Consider the following 21,807-nt stretch of genomic DNA (forward strand, 5'->3'; position numbering starts at 1 on the left):
TACTTCATATCGAAACACTACATTCAGAATAATCATACACTGTAGTATATTATTTAAAATTTTAAACATATAATGCATTTAAAAGGATTATGCTACTCAATAATATTGATTTACAAACAATTAAATAGTTCAGAAGTAATCACAACAAATCTGTTTTCCGTGCCTTTTTCAAAGCAAAATCGTTAATTACATCGTCGTAGTTCAATGACCGAGCGAGATCAGACTCTAAGGCAAGCAAGGTGAGCCCACTAATCCTTTCCTGAGACATGGATGAGCGATGTACATTTTTTATTTCCTTCATTTTGCTGAAGGACCTTTCGCTTCGGCAACTGTCACGGGAATTGTGCAGAACACTCGAACAGCGATACACACGTTTTGAAATAAACTATCCAATTTTAATCTCCATAGTGTGTTTAAAAGCTTGATTTGTTTCAACTGGTTTGGACCAATATTTGAAACATTGATTGATTTGAGATGTTTCATTTCATTAGATATCTCCATGAAACCCCCTCCAGCCAGGGCCCATCACCGCATTCTTTACTTCAGAAGGGGGAGTCTAAATGGCATTGACCCCAAGAGGAGGGGGTGTACTGGACCAAGCAAACCTATTGTGCTCGTACCTGGCGTTCCCATTTTGGTGTGAACTGAATGTTACACAGGAACACATAAAACACACACACACACACACACACACACACACACACACACATATATGTGTATATATATATATATATATACACACACACATATAGTACAAGATGTTTTAATAGCAGGGGAAAAATGTTTTTCCAGCCATTTATTTTCCACTTCCCAGCCGGGCGCCCGGGCCCCTAAGGCTACCGGGCCCCTGGGCATTTGCCCCTTTTGCCCCCCCCCCCCCCCCCTCTGGCGGCCCTGAACACTGCATCAAAACACAATCACAATAACACGAAATGGTTAATCGGGACACGACTAAGCTTCGAGGTGGGGCTAATAGTACAATATAAACCAACTTAGCAGCTTGGTACGCTGTTGATAATATGTAACATTGATAATATTTACTCAGTCACTGAACTGTTTATTAGTGCTACATTCGTTTAGTCACAAACTATTTATTGGTTGCCGCAAAAAAAAATCTGTTCCCACGAAATGTATTTTCCTCAATATAATAACGGTAATGCAAAGGGGCCGATTTATAATTATGCTGCTTTTCAAAAATGTTCTGTGGTTATATCATTTCTTGAAAACTCATGCCAGTTTTGCGCATCTGGCGAGACAGCTACAGGAATACGAAATTGTATGATCGATGCTATAGGACTTATTATAACAAAGCGTGGGCGAACCGAGCATTCAGACTAATACTATGGACAACACCACGACAGCACTAACAAACACAGAAGTTTTTCAATGACAGTAGTTACGACGTTTCGGGAACTGACATCTGTTCCCGCCATCAGGCACAAACAGACTGTTTGTGCCTGATGTTATTGAAAAACTTCTGTGTTCGTTAGTGCTGTCGTCGTTGTATTGTTCACAGAATTTATTATTTTCATCGTTGTCTTTATGTGTTTGCTGCGTTGTCCAGCTTTTCTGTCTGCTTGCATCCAATCTGTCTCACTGTATATCCACTGTGTTCGTCTGTGTTTAATACATTATTTTTAATAAGTTCCTTTCACGGAATTCTTGTGCTCTCTAGTTTTTTTTAGGTTAAACATTTTGTGTGTGATGTTTTCGTTGTTTTGTCCATATTTATTTTTATTTTACGAAAATACAGCAGTACGCATTCAGAAATGTTAATAAATTTAACTAAAATACAAGTTGTATACTAAAATAGTTGCAGCAAAGTCTTAGCATCGTTAACGAAGTGCCTATTTAGTTACGAGCAGTTTTCTGGGCAAGGGAGTTTAAGTATATACCTACTTATTTATGAAACAGCTATGCAAGTAATGATTAGGCCCGTTTGACCGTGACACGCAAACGTATACGTATCACGAAAAGGGAAACGTAAGACCCTTTAAGTGCGTTCTACATTCACACGTAAGTGTACACATATTCGCATCCGCAAGCGTAAGAGAGATGGAGAAATGGGCAATGCCGAACTCTTGTGCATACGTTCTTCCATGCAGCTAATAGCAATGCACTATTTTATCACTACGTATACCATGTACATGTCCATTTTATTCTTGTTTTTGAATATTAGGGTCCGCGGTGGTCGATGGGTCAGACCCCTCGCCTCCCACCAAAGCGATCTGGGTTCGATCCCAGCGGGGCAGAAGCCCGGAATTTCGCACGTAGGAATCGTTCCGATTTCGTGGTTGGCAGGGTTTCTCGGGGATCTCCCGTTTCCACCGCCCCACTCATTCAAGCGCTTCGCCATTGCAGGGCTTCATTGCTTTCATCCCTTAGGGCACGCAGATGTCTACAGGCGCCCAATAACAAGTCTGCACTCGGAGTACGATACCCTACCCTTAGGTACCTTCCCCATACGATATTTATGTATTTGCTAGTTATTTCCGCTTTATTATTTAAGACGTAATTTTTTCTGTCTGGAATATCAAAAAAGTCTAGTTTGGTGTACACCTCTCTTTCGGGAATACCAGTTTTGAACGGCGAAAAAAGGCTGGGTAATGATAATGGCTCAAGTGAAAAAAAAAAAATGTCAATAAACAAACAGAAGCATATTTGCGGCACACTTTTAACGAATGGAAATATTTAGTTTTAGAGCTAGATTATCGCGAAATTCCAACAAGTAATGCCTTCGGCATGTCGGTTAGTCTACATACATCGTGACTTTAAAACCGGTGGATGTAGAAATGATTTTATGAAATCTAGGTTGTTTACCTTGTTTGTTATGTGCTGATTCAGACAATTTTATGTTTTTATACAGTGTGATATATAAAACTTATTTATTTAAAACCAAAAGTGACATTTCAGTACATTGATAAATTTACCGTGAAATACAGACAAGCTAATTGTTTAAGTTTTATCAAAACGAAGCCGAATGTGTTGTGTATAAATGCATTCCGAGATGTAAAAATTACAGTAAGTGATTAATCATACATTACCGTACGTGTGGTACGATATTTGACATATACATATTTAAGTGCCCAAACGCGCGAGAGTAACAAGCACCTAATCAGTTACGTGAATATGAGATGCAGTGATATGCAATACAACCAGTCACGAAATCTATTCGCGAAATTCAGACGTCTCTAATTATAAGCCGTTTGACTAGTTAAATGCATCAAACAGAAGTCATCATGCACAATTCAACGTAAACTAAACATAAAAACCGATGCATGTTTAAAATTTCACGTTTGATCTTGTTTACAATGATGTTGCTGACGTCAGTATTTTTTACGCTTATTGGCGCAAGTTTTGTTATTTTTCTGTGAAATCCGTACTCTGTAGAACGAGCTGACGGAGTACCGTAAATGGTCGTCTTGCGTTTACGAGATGCGTTTCCGTTTGATTACGTTCCGTGTCATTACAAAACGGGCTTTAATGATAACAAGGTTTACTGTCACTGGCCATGAAGGCGTACTGAGAGTAGGGAGGCAGACGTGTGAGATAAACAAAATTGTAAGTGAACAGGGAAAAATAAGGTAACGTTAATAAAAATTAATTATAAATAATTCAATATGATTACTAATTATCTCTTTGAACATAGAAGCTGTTGATGCAAGTTTCTTTCAGCTGGCACAAGGAACTTGAACGACAGCACTGATACACTCTGCACTTCCATGGTTCAGTGGTCAGAAAGAGGCAGGTAACAAGGCACTGCCCCCTTTCCTGATCTTGAAGAGAGATAAGCGGCTTAGCGCGGTCTCGCCAGACCCCACTACAAGCAGGTAGTACCCAAGACTGGTGGGTAGTCTTGTGTAGTACCTGGTTCAGGGAAGTTCCCGCTGCTCAATCCATAGCAGCACTGTTCAGGGCTCTTCAGCGCGTATTATTTTTAAACGGCTGCGTGTAAAATTCGAAAAACAACGCGAAATTGGACTTTTAACTAACCTTCGATTAGAGTTTCCAGGCAGTGCACAGACATATGTTAGGTATCAAACGATGCAGTATTCTTTCTACTGTATAATAGTTTAACTTACATTTTGATTCGTCGAATACGAACTTATGTGGAAATAGTTTCACAGACGTCTGCACTCGCTACGTGTGAAAAATTGGTAATATTAACTGATCTTCGTTTGGCTTTCCCAGATATAGCTCTGACGTATTTTAGCCTTAAAAAATATCCATGGTGCTTTGACTCTATAAGGGCTTCATCCCATCTCTCTACAATATGTTAGTAACGTGTAAGAGGCGATTTCATAAAAGACTGCACTTCTGCATTATGCAGATATTTATAATTTAATTATTTTATGATAGAATTTATGCACCTATTAACACGAAATTTTATTTTAGTAAACAAGAAGGTTACATGCATATATAGTCAACGCGTCAGACACGAGACTTTTTAAAATTCTGTATAAAACTGCTTTAAATTATTAAAACTTAATGTTTAATATCTCAATTAAAATGTTATGAAAAATTTCGAGACTACGTACAGACAACAACAGTAGCTAAATAAAACTTTTGACAAAATTTCATTCCAATCTGCAGAAAAAAATTTTACTATCGCTCACTCTTAAGGCGCTCGCCTACCTAGCAAGTGAACAGTGTTACATAGTGTTTAAAATACATGTTTAAACAGAGTACTACAGAAAATTTTAGAAATCGGATTCGGTATGAAAAGAACTCAAACTTTAGACAAGAACTAAAATATATTTTCAAAATGAACTGTACATAAATAACAATATTTTATTATCCCTGAACATGGCCAAAAATGGGTTTTTCAGGCTTCTGTATCTTACTAACTATTCACGCGATGTATGTGGCACTAATATAAGGGCACGCGCTGGACCTTTCTACAAACTATGCAGAAATAAAATTATTAGGTCACTGCATTGTATGCGACGGACGTAGCGTCGGAACAACAAGAATGGGGGGTGGGGAGAGGGATGGATTGAAAGAGAGAATTGCACGCGGTATCAGTTATCTTTCTTTCCGCCATAAGAGCAGAAGTATTGGAGGTTTGGAAACACCCTATTACGGTTGTGACAATTCTTGGAAGGGGGAAAATGAATGGCACTCCCGCCGAGGGAACGCGGCTGCAGCCTAGTTCCAGCACCGACCGCTGTCGCCCGCGAAGGCTGCTTCGATAGCGAGTGACAGTTCGGAATGCGCTCCCAGGTAGGCGGGTGCCTTAAGTACTCTCAAGACAACACGCATATTAGAAACACATTTTTTTTTTTTTTTAAATCGTAAGATTTTGCTAAAAAATATGACATTCATCCACTTGTACCAGTACTGGAAGAATAAGGTTTAGGAAGAGGGCAATTGACGAGATTGGAGTTGACGAGCCCAAAATAGACCTAAATCGTAGACTTAAAATGAAATGTATTTTAAGCTCTTAAATTCTCTGCATCGTCAGCTCGAGGATAGATTTTCCGATCATTCCTTAAAAATGGTTATGCAAATGAGCCACTTTTCTCACACAGGAGTTCTTAATGCAGAGAAAGATAATGTTAAATCTGAAGACATCAAAGAGTTGTGTGATTTCTACAAGTGGGATTGTGACTCGGTGGCTGAAGAAGTGAACAGCTTCAGTGATCTATACCTTGCCACACATCCAAATATCTCACTATCCGATGTGGTAAAAGAAAGCCCAAGAACATCAAGAAAGGAAGATGAAGAGACTGAAGTGGCTAATGAAAACCTGATAGATACAGAAGAAATCAATGGTGATGAAGAGTAAAAGGAAGATGAGGGAGATGAAAAGAAAAATGTTTTGTCGGTAACCTAAGGGTTTCAGAAACCTTATCGATGTCTCAATAACTTTACCAGGAAACTTGTTTCAGGGCAGAGAACCTCTGGAAAGTTGACTTCAGACCCTAGAATCTCTTCATCATCTGAATCTTGTGGATGTTCCAAGTTACGTGCAGAAGTAGTAGATGCAACAGCCAATAACTCTCTTTGTCTTATATTTCTTTCCTCTTCATGTAATTGTCTTTCCCTAGATTTCTCTTCTTTGTCCGGCAACTTTTTTTCTACGCTATCCAAGCAACTTGGTTGACCAAATATCTCTGTTTCTTCACAAATGCTGTCTTCCTCTATTCAAAGGCATCAGCATGTGCAATATCAAATAAGTTGTCCAGATATTTTTTAAAATTATTTTCACGGTTCTTAAAAGTTTCCTGAATTTTCTTACTAGTTTTTAGCAGGTCTCTCCATAACATGATATAAAACGAGTTTCTCCATGCAGTTAGGAAAACCCTTTGTGGGAATTCCTGCTTTTTCCCAAAATATAATGCACTACCTAATAACAAGATCAGCTTGAATTCGCGATTATTATAAAACAAGACAGCGAGTACTTATGAATTAGTCTGTAATTTTGCACCATTTATTTGATGGCTGAGCAGTCCAGTAAGAAAAATACTTTTTTATCACTCCGTGATTCAACTGACATATTTATGAAAACAGTAACAGCGTAGTTATAATACAAAAATTACGCAAGAAGTGTCAAATAAAACACGTAGTTACAGAAAAAATATTTTAATAGGGACAATATAGGCAACTCGTAAGAAATACGAGAGACAAGTGATGTAGGCGAACCTGGCGGCGTTGAGTGTAACTACTTTTTTTTAAATGTATTCAAATGCGGACAAAACGTCCAAGCTCCCGCCCAATTGCATAGTAGTCTTTCTACTCTGTCCAACTCTTCTTCCAGAACCATCCTTCTGTTTCCTATAACCAACCTGCTTGTAATTAATGCATGAAATTTGCATCCCGCATGTCAGTGCCCAGGGTTTTCAGTGTGTCTACGCAGGTTTTACCTGGGCCCAACTTATCTAGTGAGGGGAGTTAGTCATGACTAAAATGTTGCCATGGCTGGCCAATCCCCTCCTAGCACATGATGCATGCTTCCTCTCCTGCATGTTCATAACCTGCATGCTAACAGCGAATAGGCTTCGGCCTGAGATGCACTTAGAGTCTTCCCTTCCCAGACCCCTCCCAAATACACTTAGTTATTAGTTAGGCTAGGGAAAAAAAAAAAAAATTTAGGGGATATGCATCAAAAAATATGAAATTCCAAATTTAAGGGACACCCTAGTGTCCACTTAACAATAAAAGGAACCTAAAGTTGATGAATTTGTCTAGTGGGTTTTAAAAAGTCTACTTACGGAAATTCAACCAATGTAGCAAACCAATAAACTTCAAAATAAAATATACAATAAATCATGCTTAAGACATTCCTGCACAAGATGTTTTCCTGCCTATTATATTCACAAAATTACATATTACAAAAAGATGTCGGAGTGTGGCCCTTTGCAATGCCACAGATTTTCCCTGATAAATGTTTTGAGAGTTATTACCCAGGTGGATCTAAGCGTGATCTCAGAGACTGCCTTCCCTCATGTAAATATGTATACAAAGAGACATAAAACACCTTTTACTTGTACTTTCTTGAGGAGTTAGATCTTGCATAAGTTTGTATACACCCAGACTAGAGTGAGTCAAGAACCATGGTTTAATAACTACCACATACTTCTTAAATTTAAAATAAACACATTTTAATTGAGCCTTTTTTTACATTAAATTAAATACATATTACATAAATACATAACTGAAAAACTTTGTGAACATAATAAAAATTCATATAAAAAATTATTAATCACAACAAACTATAAATAATATGTTGTAAAATATAATAAACTAAAAGAAAAGTGTTTTTTAAATATTCTATAATTTTTTTTTAAACTCAAAAATAATTGACTGTACAATGTAAATAATTACACAATATTAAATAATCTTAAACCAACAACTTAAATAGTGTATATATATTTACAATCATTATTGTCCAGCACAGTACATTTATCACATAAAAGCATTCATCTGCTATCATACAGTGCAAATAATGTTGAAATTTATTTATATTTATCAACATTTGAAAAGCTTTCAACACAAAACCACTAGAGATGGACGAGAGAGTAAGTTTTTGGCTCGAGAAGAGCCAAGGTGAATTCGGTAATAATAAGGTATTTGTGAAGATACAAATTTTCCAATAACAAATAGCTTATTATAGGATTCAATTTTTAATACTAACACTTTAAAATATTCATTATTCATAAGTTTATTAAGTGTAGTGAAGATTCTGTACATGCACAGCAGATTATTTGCTGCATTTACCTATGCCTAACCAGCCACTAATAAAAATAATAAAAAAATGGTTATGGTTCTTTTTACCATAACATTACACTAAATATTAAGTCCTTGAATATCAAGCCAAGGTCAAAGTTGCAGAATTTTTCTTAGGTAATTATTGTAAAAATTAGCTTTAATAAAAAATTAATAGAAACTTTAAAAACATACTAAGCTTCAATATCCTGTAAATGGGGCATTATGATATTACAAAACTTTTACCTGAGAATTACATTAATTATGTTTGTTAATGTTAATGTACTATTAGCACCACACTAAATTTGATATATGTATTCTACGTGAGAATCATTTGTGTAGTGTGAATAAGGAGGGTATAATAATCAAGTGTACCAATTTTATAATTTTAAAAATAAGCCCAAATTTCATAAAAAAAAATTGTTTTTGTTAATGTGACAACTATTGTGTGTTCTTTAATGCTATTACATGTATTTATTAAACACAAGGGTAGTTTGATTAATTACTTGGTTTAATATCAAGGAAAACAATTTGAGTTTCTTAACGTACTTTATTTTTCGAAACAGTACCCTTGTTCAATGCCCTTGCCCCAATGTTTCACCAGCTTCGCGATTTCTTCATGGGAATGAGTTTCTTTGAGGCTTACAAAATACTCAATTACTTCCTGTATGAACATTTCATTTGAAAGAAATTTCAGACCTGCCAAGTTGAGTTTCGAAAATAAATGGTAGTCCAAGGGGGCTAGATCTGGTGAGTAGGCAGGATGCAGAAGCAGTTAAAATCATAGCTCGACCAATTTTTTCTGAGCAACATGGCGCTCTGTCTGATGAAACACTTTTTGCTTTTGCCATTTCAAGGCGTTTCTCTGCTATCATCACCTTTTATCGGTCCAAAAGTGATGCATAATATTCTCCGATATTCTTCCTTTACAAGGAAGTCAATTCCTTTTGCTGCCATATAAATTGACACCATCACTCTTTCAGCAAACAGAACGCATTTCACATATTTGGAGCTGGATCGCCATGTCCCCATCCACTGTCATGATTGCTGTTACACTCCTGGGATATAGTGGTAGGCCTGTGAGAAGCTTCAACTAAGCGAATCAATCAAAGCTCTTTTTTATATTTGATCTGACTTCGCCAGGAAATTTTCTGTTTGTTTTATTTGAATCTTTGGTTGTGATGCAAAGCTTCGCATCTGATGTGAAGCTTTGCATTTTTGCAAACCAATAAAACAATGGAAGCCTATGATTTGCTCATAAATACATTTAGTTAATAGCTAGATTGGAATGACTAGGAATCATAATTAAGTGGAAGGACAGTTAAGACAATTTGATTAATATTATGTAAGATGGTTTTAAAATATTTTCAATCTTGCAAAATAATGTTCATAATTTATTGGTTTAGCCAGAAGACTGGCTAATTCAGTTCAGTTATATTCACCACATTGTTATTACATTAAAATATACAATCTCATACAAAATTTAAGACCTTTCACCCCCACGGTTTCAGAAAAACTCATAGCTGTGAATGATTAAAGTCAAGAAATATTTTGTGGTTTTGAGAGTAAACAAATTAGAACATATTTTTTGTCATTTTCATATCTGTTGTTTCTAGTTTTTAATGATTTTTACCCTACCATTTCCATAGAATTCAATTGCCCTCCCAAAATCAGTTTTTTTTTCTTTCAAAAACTAGCCTGAATTGAAATAATACCCTTTGTAATATAATCTATTAACATCAGAAGGACTCTAAAATACCATTTAGATTTTTTTCCCGGAAAACTCACTATTTTTAACAATTACATTGGTTTCTGGTTTGTAGCTGCATCCAAGGCGAATATATCACCAATGTTTCGGTCAACATTGCAGTCAACATCACTAGGGTAGAATTACCAGGTACTCTGATAACTCAGAATTTTTTTTTTTTTTCCCCTTTTCTGCCATTTTTTGTGTGACATATGCTTGTGCGTAGCCACAAAAATTTGGATTCTGAGGTAAAATTTTTATTTTTAGATTTATTTTTATGTAATTATTTAAATTTTAAGTTATGTTTATATTAGATGATAATTGTGATAAGCTAGTATACATTTAAAATCAAATAAGTGTGTAATCGCAAGATGTTAAAAGGCATGCGGTGTGTGTGCGATAAAACAAAGACGAAATAGACGAAGTGGTTTATCTCGCAGGCAGCCAGCTGAGTCGCAGAGATGGAGTGTCTGAGTGAGACAGCTGTGGCTTTTGCATTTGGGCGGCACATGAGAGAGAATGTGGTCATGTCATACTGCTTGTAAAAATGTTTTATATGAGTATGTATGTTGGTTAGGCCCGGAACAAAGTTGAATTTTGTTAAACGTAATGAAGTTCTACTTTAAGTACGATGTGGCTATGGTGAATGCCCAGTGATAATGCTGCGTTGTTGATATTCGCAATGGAAGATTTTGCGAATATTACTAATCATCGGCAGTGTACTGGGTGATTGGAAATGTACCTTAAGTTTTGATGGCATTTCCAGATTACACCTTTTGGTAATGGGCCAGTTTAGTCTGTAACATATTTGCTAAATATGCCTTTAAAATTGTAAGGGCTTTGAACGAGAGACCTGCACCAGCTATAATCAGCATATTCAAGTGTACCCCGTAACCTTAAAATGTGTTCTGGCAGACCAAGATTTTACAGATACTGAACTTACTTCTTTTTTTTTTTAATTAGGGCTTTAGGGTAACTTTTAATAACTTTTCTCAGAGATGTTTACAACATGGAAAAACATATCGGAGAGTGCCAGCAACATATATGTACTTAAATAGCAGAAAAAATTATTTGAAGGCCCAAACTTTTAAAGACTACTTAACTAAGACTGAGACTAGTAAAATTTTGTATTTTTATTAAGCTAGTCGCATGCTAACCCCCAAAAAATAATATGGGTAGTTTAATGTATCTAAATAAAGTTTTGATTTTTTGGAAATTTTATTAATAATAATGTACCAAGGTTATGATTGTAATAAATATTTATTGTACCTGCAGTAAATTTAAAATGGTGGTACCATATAATATTTATTATTCAAAATATTTTAGGGCCTGTGAGCACTGGCTTTACAAGTTAACTATTTATTGTCTATTTAATGAAATGTTTAGTATCTTCTTTTGGTAAAAAATGGTTGTGATTGAGAGTAATATTAGTATGCTCTTGTGTAATAAACTCAAACTCATTGTTTATTGTTTAATGGTATTACTAAAGAGTTTTAATCTGCATTTTCTTTTTGAATTGCTACAAAATGCTATGAGTCCACCTTAAAAATTTAGCTCTGCTTTTGTTGATAATTAATGAGTTCATTAATTTGTTTGCTCACATAGGTGTTAAGCTAAGAGTTAGTCCAAGGAAAGGTACTCTGAGGGAAGGTATCCATTCTTTTTGAGGGAAGGTGACCGCTTCTCTTTAGACTTGTTAATATTTATGAGAAGCAAGGAAAACCTTAGTTCTATGCCACACACACACAAACTACTTGCAAGCCCTGAATAGTTAACATATCCACGTTCATCAAATATAATGTAAACTTGTGATAGAAAAGGCAAGTAAACAGTGAATTACTTTTAGAATTTGCCTTTTTTTAATTTACAATAGTGCCAGTACTTCTGAATCGAGCTACTGTGAATGCAAGCATAAGTTAGAAAATTAGAACACAGTTCATAGAAGAAGCTATGAGACAAAAAACTTTGTCTCCATAACTTAATTTCAAACAACCGACCCATGTCAAGAAAGAATTACTGGTAATACGTAATTCCTTGCCACCTGTCTGGGAATACAAGAGCTCTCATTTTTGGAGCGTTCTACAACCAGGAAGTAAAACTGCCATTAGCTTTGCCTCTATGACAGTACAAATGTAAAATATCACATTTGAAAATTTGTTTACTGTATAGATGAAGAACTTACTTGAGCATTTTATTCTGCAAAAATAAATAAATTTTAGCATTATTTATTAGCTAAGGTAATAATTAAATTTTATCAGCATTCCAGTTGCCAATTACGTAAGCCAAACAGCTGCTACATTCAGCCAAATGTTTTCACTTACCAAGATAAGAACTTTCAGTTGTACAGCTCAATGAGGGTAGGTAAGATGAAAAAAATTTTCGGGTTCAGGAAATCTGATATTAAATTTTTTGGAAAAAACAAAAATCCAACTTTTGCAGATACCATATATATTCTATAAAAGGCAAAAATTACGTAGCTTACTGTAAACATTCCGTATGTATTAGTTTTCTAAAATCTATTCAGGGCCTATAAAAAAAATTTAAAAAAACAAGATGCTGGCACTATGCCATAATGCTTATGCCAGTACATACTTAAGAAATTACATAGAAAAAACATGATTTAAAATTACATCTTTAAGGTTGATAACGATGTTCAGTTACAAATGTTTGAGTAAAATGCACTGCATAGCAGCAACCAGTCAAACAGCATCAGCAGGTAAGGAGTATTGAAGTGAATTTAGTTATTTCACTTTTTCTTTGACTTTCGCTTGTGTGCCATGTCCCCCAGCTTGGCCTTGAGCTTGCGCTCCGCAAAGCCGTGCTTGATGGGGTCGGCGGGGCGCGGTGCCGGGTGCAGGAAGGCGGAGCGGGCATGTGCATGCGCTGCCTCCGCGCAGCCGTGCACCTCTGGCACGCAGTGCGACAGGCAGTACATCCTGCGGCAGTGTTGGCACAACTGCCCGAACAGCTCCGTGCCCTTCCCGCAGCCAGCCTGGCCACAAGTTCTCTTGTCCTGCTGAAACCTGTGCAGGACTGCATCATCCGTCTCTTCCACCCTCCTTTCCATCCTCCCGTTTCCATCCTCCACCGACTGCTTGGAGGCTGCATCTGTCTTTTTGCTCCCACGGCGTCGCTTCTTGGGGCTCTGCGGATTTTTGACGGTCGGTTCGTCGGCAGAAGTGTTGGAATCCATAGTCCGTAACTGAGCTGCCCCAATCCCTACAGTACTATCACTCTTAGGTTTCGATGAATCAATGAGTAAATTACACTGTGGCATATCCTCACTAGAGCCGACTTTACAGGACACATCTACATCATCCAGTACATCATATTTCACACAGAGAATGTCTTCGTCATGTGAAACATAACCATCATGATCCAAATTCGAAAGTTTGACCTGAGGAGAAGGGACCAGACCATTGCCCAAACCCTCCTCCAGACTATTACTCTTGGCCAGACTGCTTCCCTCGCCCTGACTGTTACCCTTGGCCAGAGTGTTGCTCTTATCCAGAGTGTTGCCCTTGCCCAGTGTGTTGCCCTTGTGCTGACTGTTTCTCTTGCCCCGACTGTTGCCCTTGCCCAGACTGTTGCCCTCACCCTCATCCAGACTGTTGCCCTTGCTCAGACTGTTGCTCTTGCCCAGACTGTTGCCCTCGCCCTGACTGTTGTCCTCGCCCTCATCCAGACTGTTGCCCTTGCCCAGACTGTTGCCCTCACCCTCATCCAGACTGTTGTCCTCACCCTCATCCAGACTGTTGCCCTTGCCCAGACTGTTGCTCTTGCCTAGACTGTTGCTCTTGCCCAGACTGTTGCTCTTGCCCAGACTGTTGCCCTCGCCCTGACTGTTGTCCTCGCCCTCATCCAGACTGTTGCCCTCACCCTCATCCAGACTGTTGTCCTCACCCTCATCCAGACTGTTGCCCTTGCCCAGACTGTTGCCCTCACCCTCATCCAGACTGTTGTCCTCACCCTCATCCAGACTGTTGCCCTTGCCCAGACTGTTGCTCTTGCCCAGACTGTTGCCCTCGCCCTGACTGTTGTCCTCACCCTCATCCAGACTGTTGCCCTTGCCCAGACTGTTGCCCTTGCCCAGACTGTTGCTCTTGCCCAGACTGTTGCACTTGCCCAGACTGTTGCCCTCGCCCTGACTGTTGTCCTCACCCTCATCCAGACTGTTGCCCTTGCCCAGACTGTTGCCCTTGCCCAGACTGTTGCTCTTGCCCAGACTGTTGCCCTCGCCCTGACTGTTGTCCTCACCCTCATCCAGACTGTTGCCCTCACCCTCATCCAGACTGTTGCCCTTGCCCAGACTGTTGCTCTTGCCCTTAGTGTTACTCTTGCCCTGAGTGTTGTGCTTGCCCTGACTGTTGCTCTCACCCTGACTATTGCCCTTGCCCAACGATGCAGCAGCCGCACTGCCGGCTACCTTCTCCACCACCAGTTGCCGTTGGTCGCCCACACCCTCGCTGTAGTGTTTCAGGCCCAGCTTCTCGCTCTCAGAGTGCAGGCGCATGCGGACATACGACGTCAGCTTGCAAGGGAACCGGTGCACGCTCCGTGACTCATCCTCCACAAACTCTCGCAGCACACTCAAGCACTTATTCTCTTCCATATCCGGTCCCAAGTCCTTCTTACTCGCTCCCGGCACACTCTTCTTCCCAGCGCTCTTGTTACCCCCGCTCGCACCATGGGGCGGGATCACTGCAACACACAGTCACAGCATTGATAGGATGGTTCCTTAATATAGTTTAAAAAAAATTAATTACCAACTTAAAACACCACTAATAATGTGAGCAGGATTAGATATATTTGAATGTCCGCTACAATGGATGGTGGTGTGCCCCTCACCACAGCTGTAGCGGTGGGCGCTGTGCACGACGCCGTGGCGTCGCATGTGCGTGAAGAGGGACTGGTACAGCTCGCACGTCCCCAGGGTGCGAGTGTCGGCCACCACGCACAAGAGGCGGCGGGCGCGGCTCACCGCCACGTTGAGGCGGCGCTTGTCCGCGGTGAAGCCCAGGTCCCCGTCCAGGTTGGAGCGCACCATGGACAGCACGATGGCCTCCTTCTCGCGGCCCTGGTAGCCGTCCACGGAGCGCACCTCCAGTCCCGGCACGTCGCCCAGCTCCTGCTTGATGAGCTTCACCTGCCGTCCCACCATGGTTGCTACAGAAATAGAATCTTAGAATTCCCTGACTTTTCCCTGTTTTCCAGAAATTTAAGAGAAAAATTCCCTGACTTTCTTATGAAGTACATATAGAGATGTAAAATACCCAGGTATATATAATTAAGGGTAAATACCTTGGGTACTTACCCAGGTAAATACCCAAATTTCATAAATACCTGGGTATTTTCATAAAATCAATGATAATTTTAATTTTGTCAAGTTTTAATAATTTCACAAAGTAATATGTTACATGCACGATGTTAATGAAAGTATGTTGCAAACTTTAGCAGGTGATTCCTTATCAAAAACATGGAATAGTTTTATACACCACCATTTTTTCCAAGCACAATTCTTACGGGGGGAAAAGCAACAGTGTGAAATATTTAGAAAAACCAGACAACTAAATTTTTATTTTGGGGAATAGCGAATAGGGTAACCTGAGCTGACCTATTATCATGAAGGGGAGAGTTTTATTTTAATGTTTTTTCCCCCCCGAAGGTTGAATAATTCAACACACTAAAGATTTATCAAAATATTGTAATTTTACTCCACATCATTTTCCATACCTTGTCAATATTAACCATTTTAAATTTTTTAACTACAAATTTTCCCTAGAGAATAGTACTACGCAAAAAAATGGCGTAGTGTAACTCTAAGACTTGACTACCTTGTTTTTGGAAGAAGGAATCACCTTTCGAAGTTGTAGCATACTTTCATTAACATCATGCATTCAACACAAAATCACACAATATTACATAACTAATCATATTTACATTTTTTTTGTTTTTTAAGTTTCTGTTTTTAATTTATCTTTTTGTAGTTTTAGTTTAATCCATCTGTTATTACTTTCCAGTCCTTACTTAAATCTCACATTAATTAACCTACATGTTATTTAACTTACACAATATCAAAATAAAAAGTAAACGTGTATTTTCAAAATTTCCTAAGAATAGCTGAGAAATTAATTGCATGTTTATTTGTTCTTCACTCTTCACCTGTGTAAAATGGACTAAAAGTTAAAAATATTCCTCGACTAATATTTTTAATAATACTCTTCCATGTGGTCCATAAATTATGATATGCCAAACCCTTCTCGTGAAGATGTGAATTTTGAATTTGTGCTAAGCACCTAGTATTACTTTCATCTGGTGACGAAAATGTAGAGTTTTTATTACTTAAACTTGATCTTGGTATCGACTGTCAGTGACACATCATGGTTATGATCATGACTTTGCAATACATTTTCACTGCTTTATTTTGGATGTACACATCACTGTTTGAAAAGGTTTTACAATATTGCTGCAATATATAATTTTCTTCATATCTTCAGGACACTTGAAACACTTTTTTATATGATTTGTCATTTTATTAACATTAGAATGTTTGTATGTTTTATAACAGTATTTACATTCCACTCCTTTTAAAAAAATTCCAAGTTGGCCCTTTCTTTTTCCCCATATTGAGAAACTCTTTAACAATGAAAATTAAAATGAAAACATCGTAAATTGAACACAAGAAGTAGTGAGGTTATGTATGTTTAACTTCCTTCACTGCATCATGTAACTCAATGAACAACATGGCTGCTAATCTACAGTGGTTCAGTGTAGCCATATTCTAAAAACAAATGAAAAAAAAATTTCCCTTAAGAAAAAAATTTATGTTTTAGATTTAGAATATCTAGTAAATTTTGTGAAAATTATAATCTAAAATATTGAAATACATGCTGCTATATTTCATTAAAAATTTGAGTGTATTTTTTCACTTTATTTATGATTACCTACTAAATGGTTTTATAAGGTTAATTTAGTAACAGATGAGCATAAAGTTACAGCAATAAAATAATGAATATGCCATATGATTATACACTCAAAAAGTGATTTTAGTTTAAAAACCCTCATTTTGGGTATTTACCAGAGGCAGGGGTAAGTACCTAGGTAAATACCCATTTATAAATACCCTACCCACCGGGTATTTACCCAACTCACAACACTAAGTACATACCATAAAAAATATTAACGTGCATATGATTAAATGTAATATAAAAATTTCAACATGAGGTAAAATAAGGATTTTTTATCGTTTTATTTTGACGGCAGAATTGCGAATGTGTTTTTTTTTTCCTTCGACATGGCTGGTGAGAGCTCTTCAGCCCATATTGCTGAGTTGAATACTTTTGTAGAACAAAGTGCAGTACGCAGAATTTATGTTTTTAGCGGAGGGTTTGATATGCTGAAACTGTGACTCCTTGAGCCAATTCTACTTAAATGTAGTTTTATTCGACATCTCTAAGCTAAAAAAATAGTACATATTAATATTTTCAGGTTAGGTTATAAAATTATTGTTTATGAATTCTTAAAAAAATATTACTACACAAATACAAAAACTATTACAAATTCACACCTAGCAATATAACGGGCCTACTTAGAGAATTACAATAGCAGCATTACAACATGCAATACTCTTACATTCTTACAATGTTAACTAACGATTCTGGGGAAAAACATGTTCAGTTATGCATATTTTTTTATACACAATGTAAGTGTCACGCAACAGAACTCACGGATTATAACGGTTGAAAAAAAAAGTAATTAAAAAAAATAGTTAGAAAAAATGCAAAAACATAACCACACACAAAATCCACGTGTTTTCGTATCAGCTTGGTAGTTTTCAAAATGAGAATTGGTATTGCTTCTTTATCAAAATGCACTTTATTTTCTTATGATCGCATCAAAAACTAACTTCACCTGAAACAACGCCTTTAAATTCACGTAATAAGCTTTGTACTCATCTTATTCCACGTGAAAATAGCCTTCAAAAGATAAACTACGCCATGTCCGTTCCGTAGATCACTGCATGGAACGGAACAAAACACAAAGTCTCAAGGGCAAATTAAAAAGGATCAAAACACGAATAAATGAAGGCCAGGTTCGCTAGTGAACAAACGAGTGCCTGGATTGGCCAGAAGTTATGGTGGGTGGTTGTAACAGCCTTTTGCAACGGACAATCGTAGACCAAGTAAAAAAAAAAGTTGCAGTTGCCGTACGCCTTAAGCAGCAGCCTTTTAGCGGAGTCGTTCGGTAGCGGTACGAGCGCATCAAAACAAAGCTTTGTTTGAATTATAAGCAACTTTAAAATTTCCAGAATTCGTAGAATTTTCCCTGACATTTCCCGGAATTCCCTGACATTTCCCGGTTTTCCCGGTTTTCTAGTCCTGTAGCAACCATGCCCACGCAGCACGTCTCCATGGAGTTACACCTGTGCCTACTCCAGTCAGGTGCAATGCAATACTGCTACAGACAACATTTAGGCCATTTTTCATTTTTAAAACAAAAGATTTTGGTGTTATTGCTTTTATTTTATATGAACTCTCTTTATTCATACAGATAGCACAATTTCCAACAAATACGAAACTTACTTTTTTCTTGATACTTACTTCACCAAAACAATGTCATTTTGATACATGATGCAATAAGCATATCTAACTACTGTGAACAATAAAAATAAATCAGCAAGTATATGTGCATCAATAAAATGTTCCAATGTTGTACTGTAAAAATTAGTTACTTAAAATAGTTGCACTACCGACAAAAAAAGCAATCTTTTTTCCAAGCTATTTAATACACATATTTTGGTACTAACTATATGTTAAATAATTCAATTCATTTAATTTAATATATTAAGATTATGTTACCTAACATGAGTTGAGTTTTAATTAAATTTATGATATATTAACTTGCATTTTGGTGTTATATAATGTATGTATTGATATATTTTTCGGTGTTACTTTGGCTTTATCCAATTTAACCTTTTATCGTGACCCTAAATATTGCATTAAATACAGAGGTGCAATATACAAAATTATTGAGACTTATTGCTAGGATTTGAAAGAGTTTTTGCTAAATATTTATTTAAACGAAAATAAATGTTTTGTCTTTTATAATGTTCAGAGAAGAATTAAGTTTTAGAATTAGCTTAGTACATATCAATATGTGGGCCATTTCAGCTCTGGTGATGCCCAGACGATATTTAATCTTCTGAAACGTCTTCTCAATCGTGTCTACAGTAATAGTTGCAATTGATGCAGTGAACCACTCTTCACAGTTTTTCTGAACTGATTCAGCAACCAACTGAAAGCTTTGACATCAGGAGATTTTTCTTGTGGATGCTAACATCACAACTTTTGTTGCCTACTACAATTAATTTAAATTTAGCATACCCCAACACAATCTGAGCTTTCTGTAAATGGCCAAAATCCTGCCACGCGCCCCCTCATGCTAGTCTTGCTGTTGCATTACCACTCCCTACGCTTGTGGATTTTAAGCCTCTCTGTCACACAATCTCACAAAACTTTACTACTTTCTACCGAGATACAGTGAAAGTCAGTTGTAGCGAATACGGTCTATAACGTAAAGTCCGCTCTAACGATAATTGCCATCGGCGCCGTCAGTTTTACATATGCTGCGTAGGATAAAAATTTCGGAAATAACGAATGCAGCGTGGGCTCATTTTCGCTATAGCGATAGCTTACACACCTGTAATTTTGCTCTAAAACAATGAGAAAACATCTACAATTTCCTTAATAAATGAGAAACAGCTTTGCACAATTCCACACGTCCGGCAAATGAAACAACGCGCATGATGTGGCCGTCTTGGCAACACCGCACAAGGTGGGGCCCCACAGTGAGCATAGCTTGCCTCGCGGCGACGAAAGCAAGTGTCGTTAACCCACTGAGACAGGGCCCCGCTGCGAGCATTACTTATTTAGAATCACGCTGACTGTAGCCCGTAAATGAGCATAACTCGTCTCACACTTGCATCGTAAGTGTTGCGTACGGTGTAGTTTCAGTGTACGGCACTACGGGCATTGTTGTTTACGTCTAGTTATACGCGACACGTTTAACTACGTACTTAGCTTCAGACATGGATAAAAAAAGAAAATCTCTCGAACTATCTACTAAATTGAAAATTTTACAAGAGTGAAAATCCGTCCGTCAGCAAAAGTGAAATTGGTAGACGCTACGGTTTGATTCCATCTACTTTATTCACTATCTTGAAAAATAAGGAAAACATCCAGTCGGCAGCTTTAAAAGATTGCGCACTAGGTAAAAAAAAAAATTACATGCTGCAAAACATATTGATCTTGAGGAAGGCTTGTTTACATTGTTTTACCAAAATCCCGCACGAGGTATTCCGGTTGCCGGTGCTATGTTAAAGGCTAAAGCTGTGCAACTAGCCTTAAAACTGAACATTGACGAAAACTTAAAATGCAGTGATGGTTGGCTGAACAGATTTAAGGCAATAAGAGGAATAACACTGCACAAAATTTCTGGGGAGTCGGAAAGTGTCAACAAAGAAGCAGTCAACAACTGGCAACCTATTCTTGCATCGATACTGGATAGGTACAAACCCTCCGAGGTTTATAACGTAAACGAGTCTGGGCTTTTTTATAATTTACTGCCTGACAAGACTTTGGCAGTAAGGAATGATCCTTGCAAGGGGGGAAAACGAAGCAAGGAACGACTGACAATACTTTTGTGCGCAAAAATGGACGGAAGTGACAAGTTAAAGCCCTTTGTTATTGGAAAGTCAAAGAATCCCAGGGCTTTTAAGGTGCACGCAACATTCCATGTGTTTACGAAGCAAACAAAAAAGCATGGATGACGTCGCAGCTCTTCACGCAGTGGCTTCACAGCTTTGACGCCAGAATGGGGATGAAAAATCGTAAAGTTATTTTGTTTATCAATCGTTGTCCGGCACATCCAGACATTCAGCTGAAAAATTTGGAGTTTGTGTTCTTGCCAGCTAACTGTACTAGCATCTTTCAACCCCTGGATCAGGGTGTGTTTAATTTATTGAAACGGGAATTTCGCAAGATGCTTGTGAACGCAGTGATGAGGAAACTTGCTGCTGGGAAAACTGTCTGCAAGTGGAACGTATTGGAAGCTACTCAGGCTATGGCAGTTTCGTGGGAGAAGATCACGCCGGCAGTGATTGCTGCGTTTTTCAGGCATGCAGGTTTCCGTAAATGTGAAACTGATGCTTCTACATGCATTCTGCATTGCCGGATGGTTCAGCAAATGAGCCCGGTGTTTGGTCTACCGTTGCTGAACAACTGCATGTGCCATGCACGTTCCACGAATTTGCCACGGCTGATGATAATGTTGACGTGTGCGGGGAGTTGACGAAGATGGAACTTGTCGAGCTCGTCTCTTCTAATCAAAATGAAGCGGCGTCTGAAGATGATGACAATAATGACGATGAACCAAGTGACGTATCTGTTCCGTCAAAAACGTCAATGATGGAGACACTTGACACAATCAGTCGTTTTTATCAGCATACAAATATTTCGACGAAAGATTTGATGAACTTCCTAGAGGTCCAGTCGTTTATTTTGTCCCAAAGTCTAGTGAAATCAATGCAAACTAAAATTTATTCATTTTTTTAAAAAGTGATTTTTAATTTTGTGTTATTTTCCAAGGGTCTGTACGAGTGATTATTTATGTGTTACTGACCAATTGTCGAAAAAATTATTTTATATAATTTGTATGGTTGTCCAATGTAATAAGAGATTTTTAAAAAAAAATTTTTGTGTTTGACATTTTTCATAGGTGTCAATGTGAATAATGATGTGACAAATTTTAAAATAAATTTCACTACATCTTTGAGTTAACATATTGTTAGTAAG

The 21,807-nt window shown here is 37.7% G+C and overlaps 1 protein-coding gene across 1 annotated transcript in view; it reads right to left on the minus strand.

Moving 5' to 3' along the window:
• Nucleotides 1-7,197: 7,197 nt before the first annotated feature.
• The window catches only part of LOC134535787 (DNA-binding protein SMUBP-2-like), a 115,185-nt gene continuing 100,575 nt past the window's right edge, over nt 7,198-21,807 (minus strand). Inside the window, exons 9-10 of the mRNA XM_063375056.1 lie at nt 14,804-15,101; nt 7,198-14,656 (exon numbers count right to left, since the gene is read on the minus strand). Coding sequence (XP_063231126.1) covers nt 12,702-14,656; nt 14,804-15,101 — 2,253 coding nt within the window. The 3' untranslated portion in view covers nt 7,198-12,701. The remainder of the gene's footprint in view (nt 14,657-14,803; nt 15,102-21,807) is intronic.

The sequence above is a fragment of the Bacillus rossius genome, chromosome 10, assembly GCF_032445375.1.
Source record: "Bacillus rossius redtenbacheri isolate Brsri chromosome 10, Brsri_v3, whole genome shotgun sequence".
In the NCBI taxonomy this organism is placed as follows: Eukaryota; Metazoa; Arthropoda; class Insecta; order Phasmatodea; family Bacillidae; genus Bacillus; species Bacillus rossius.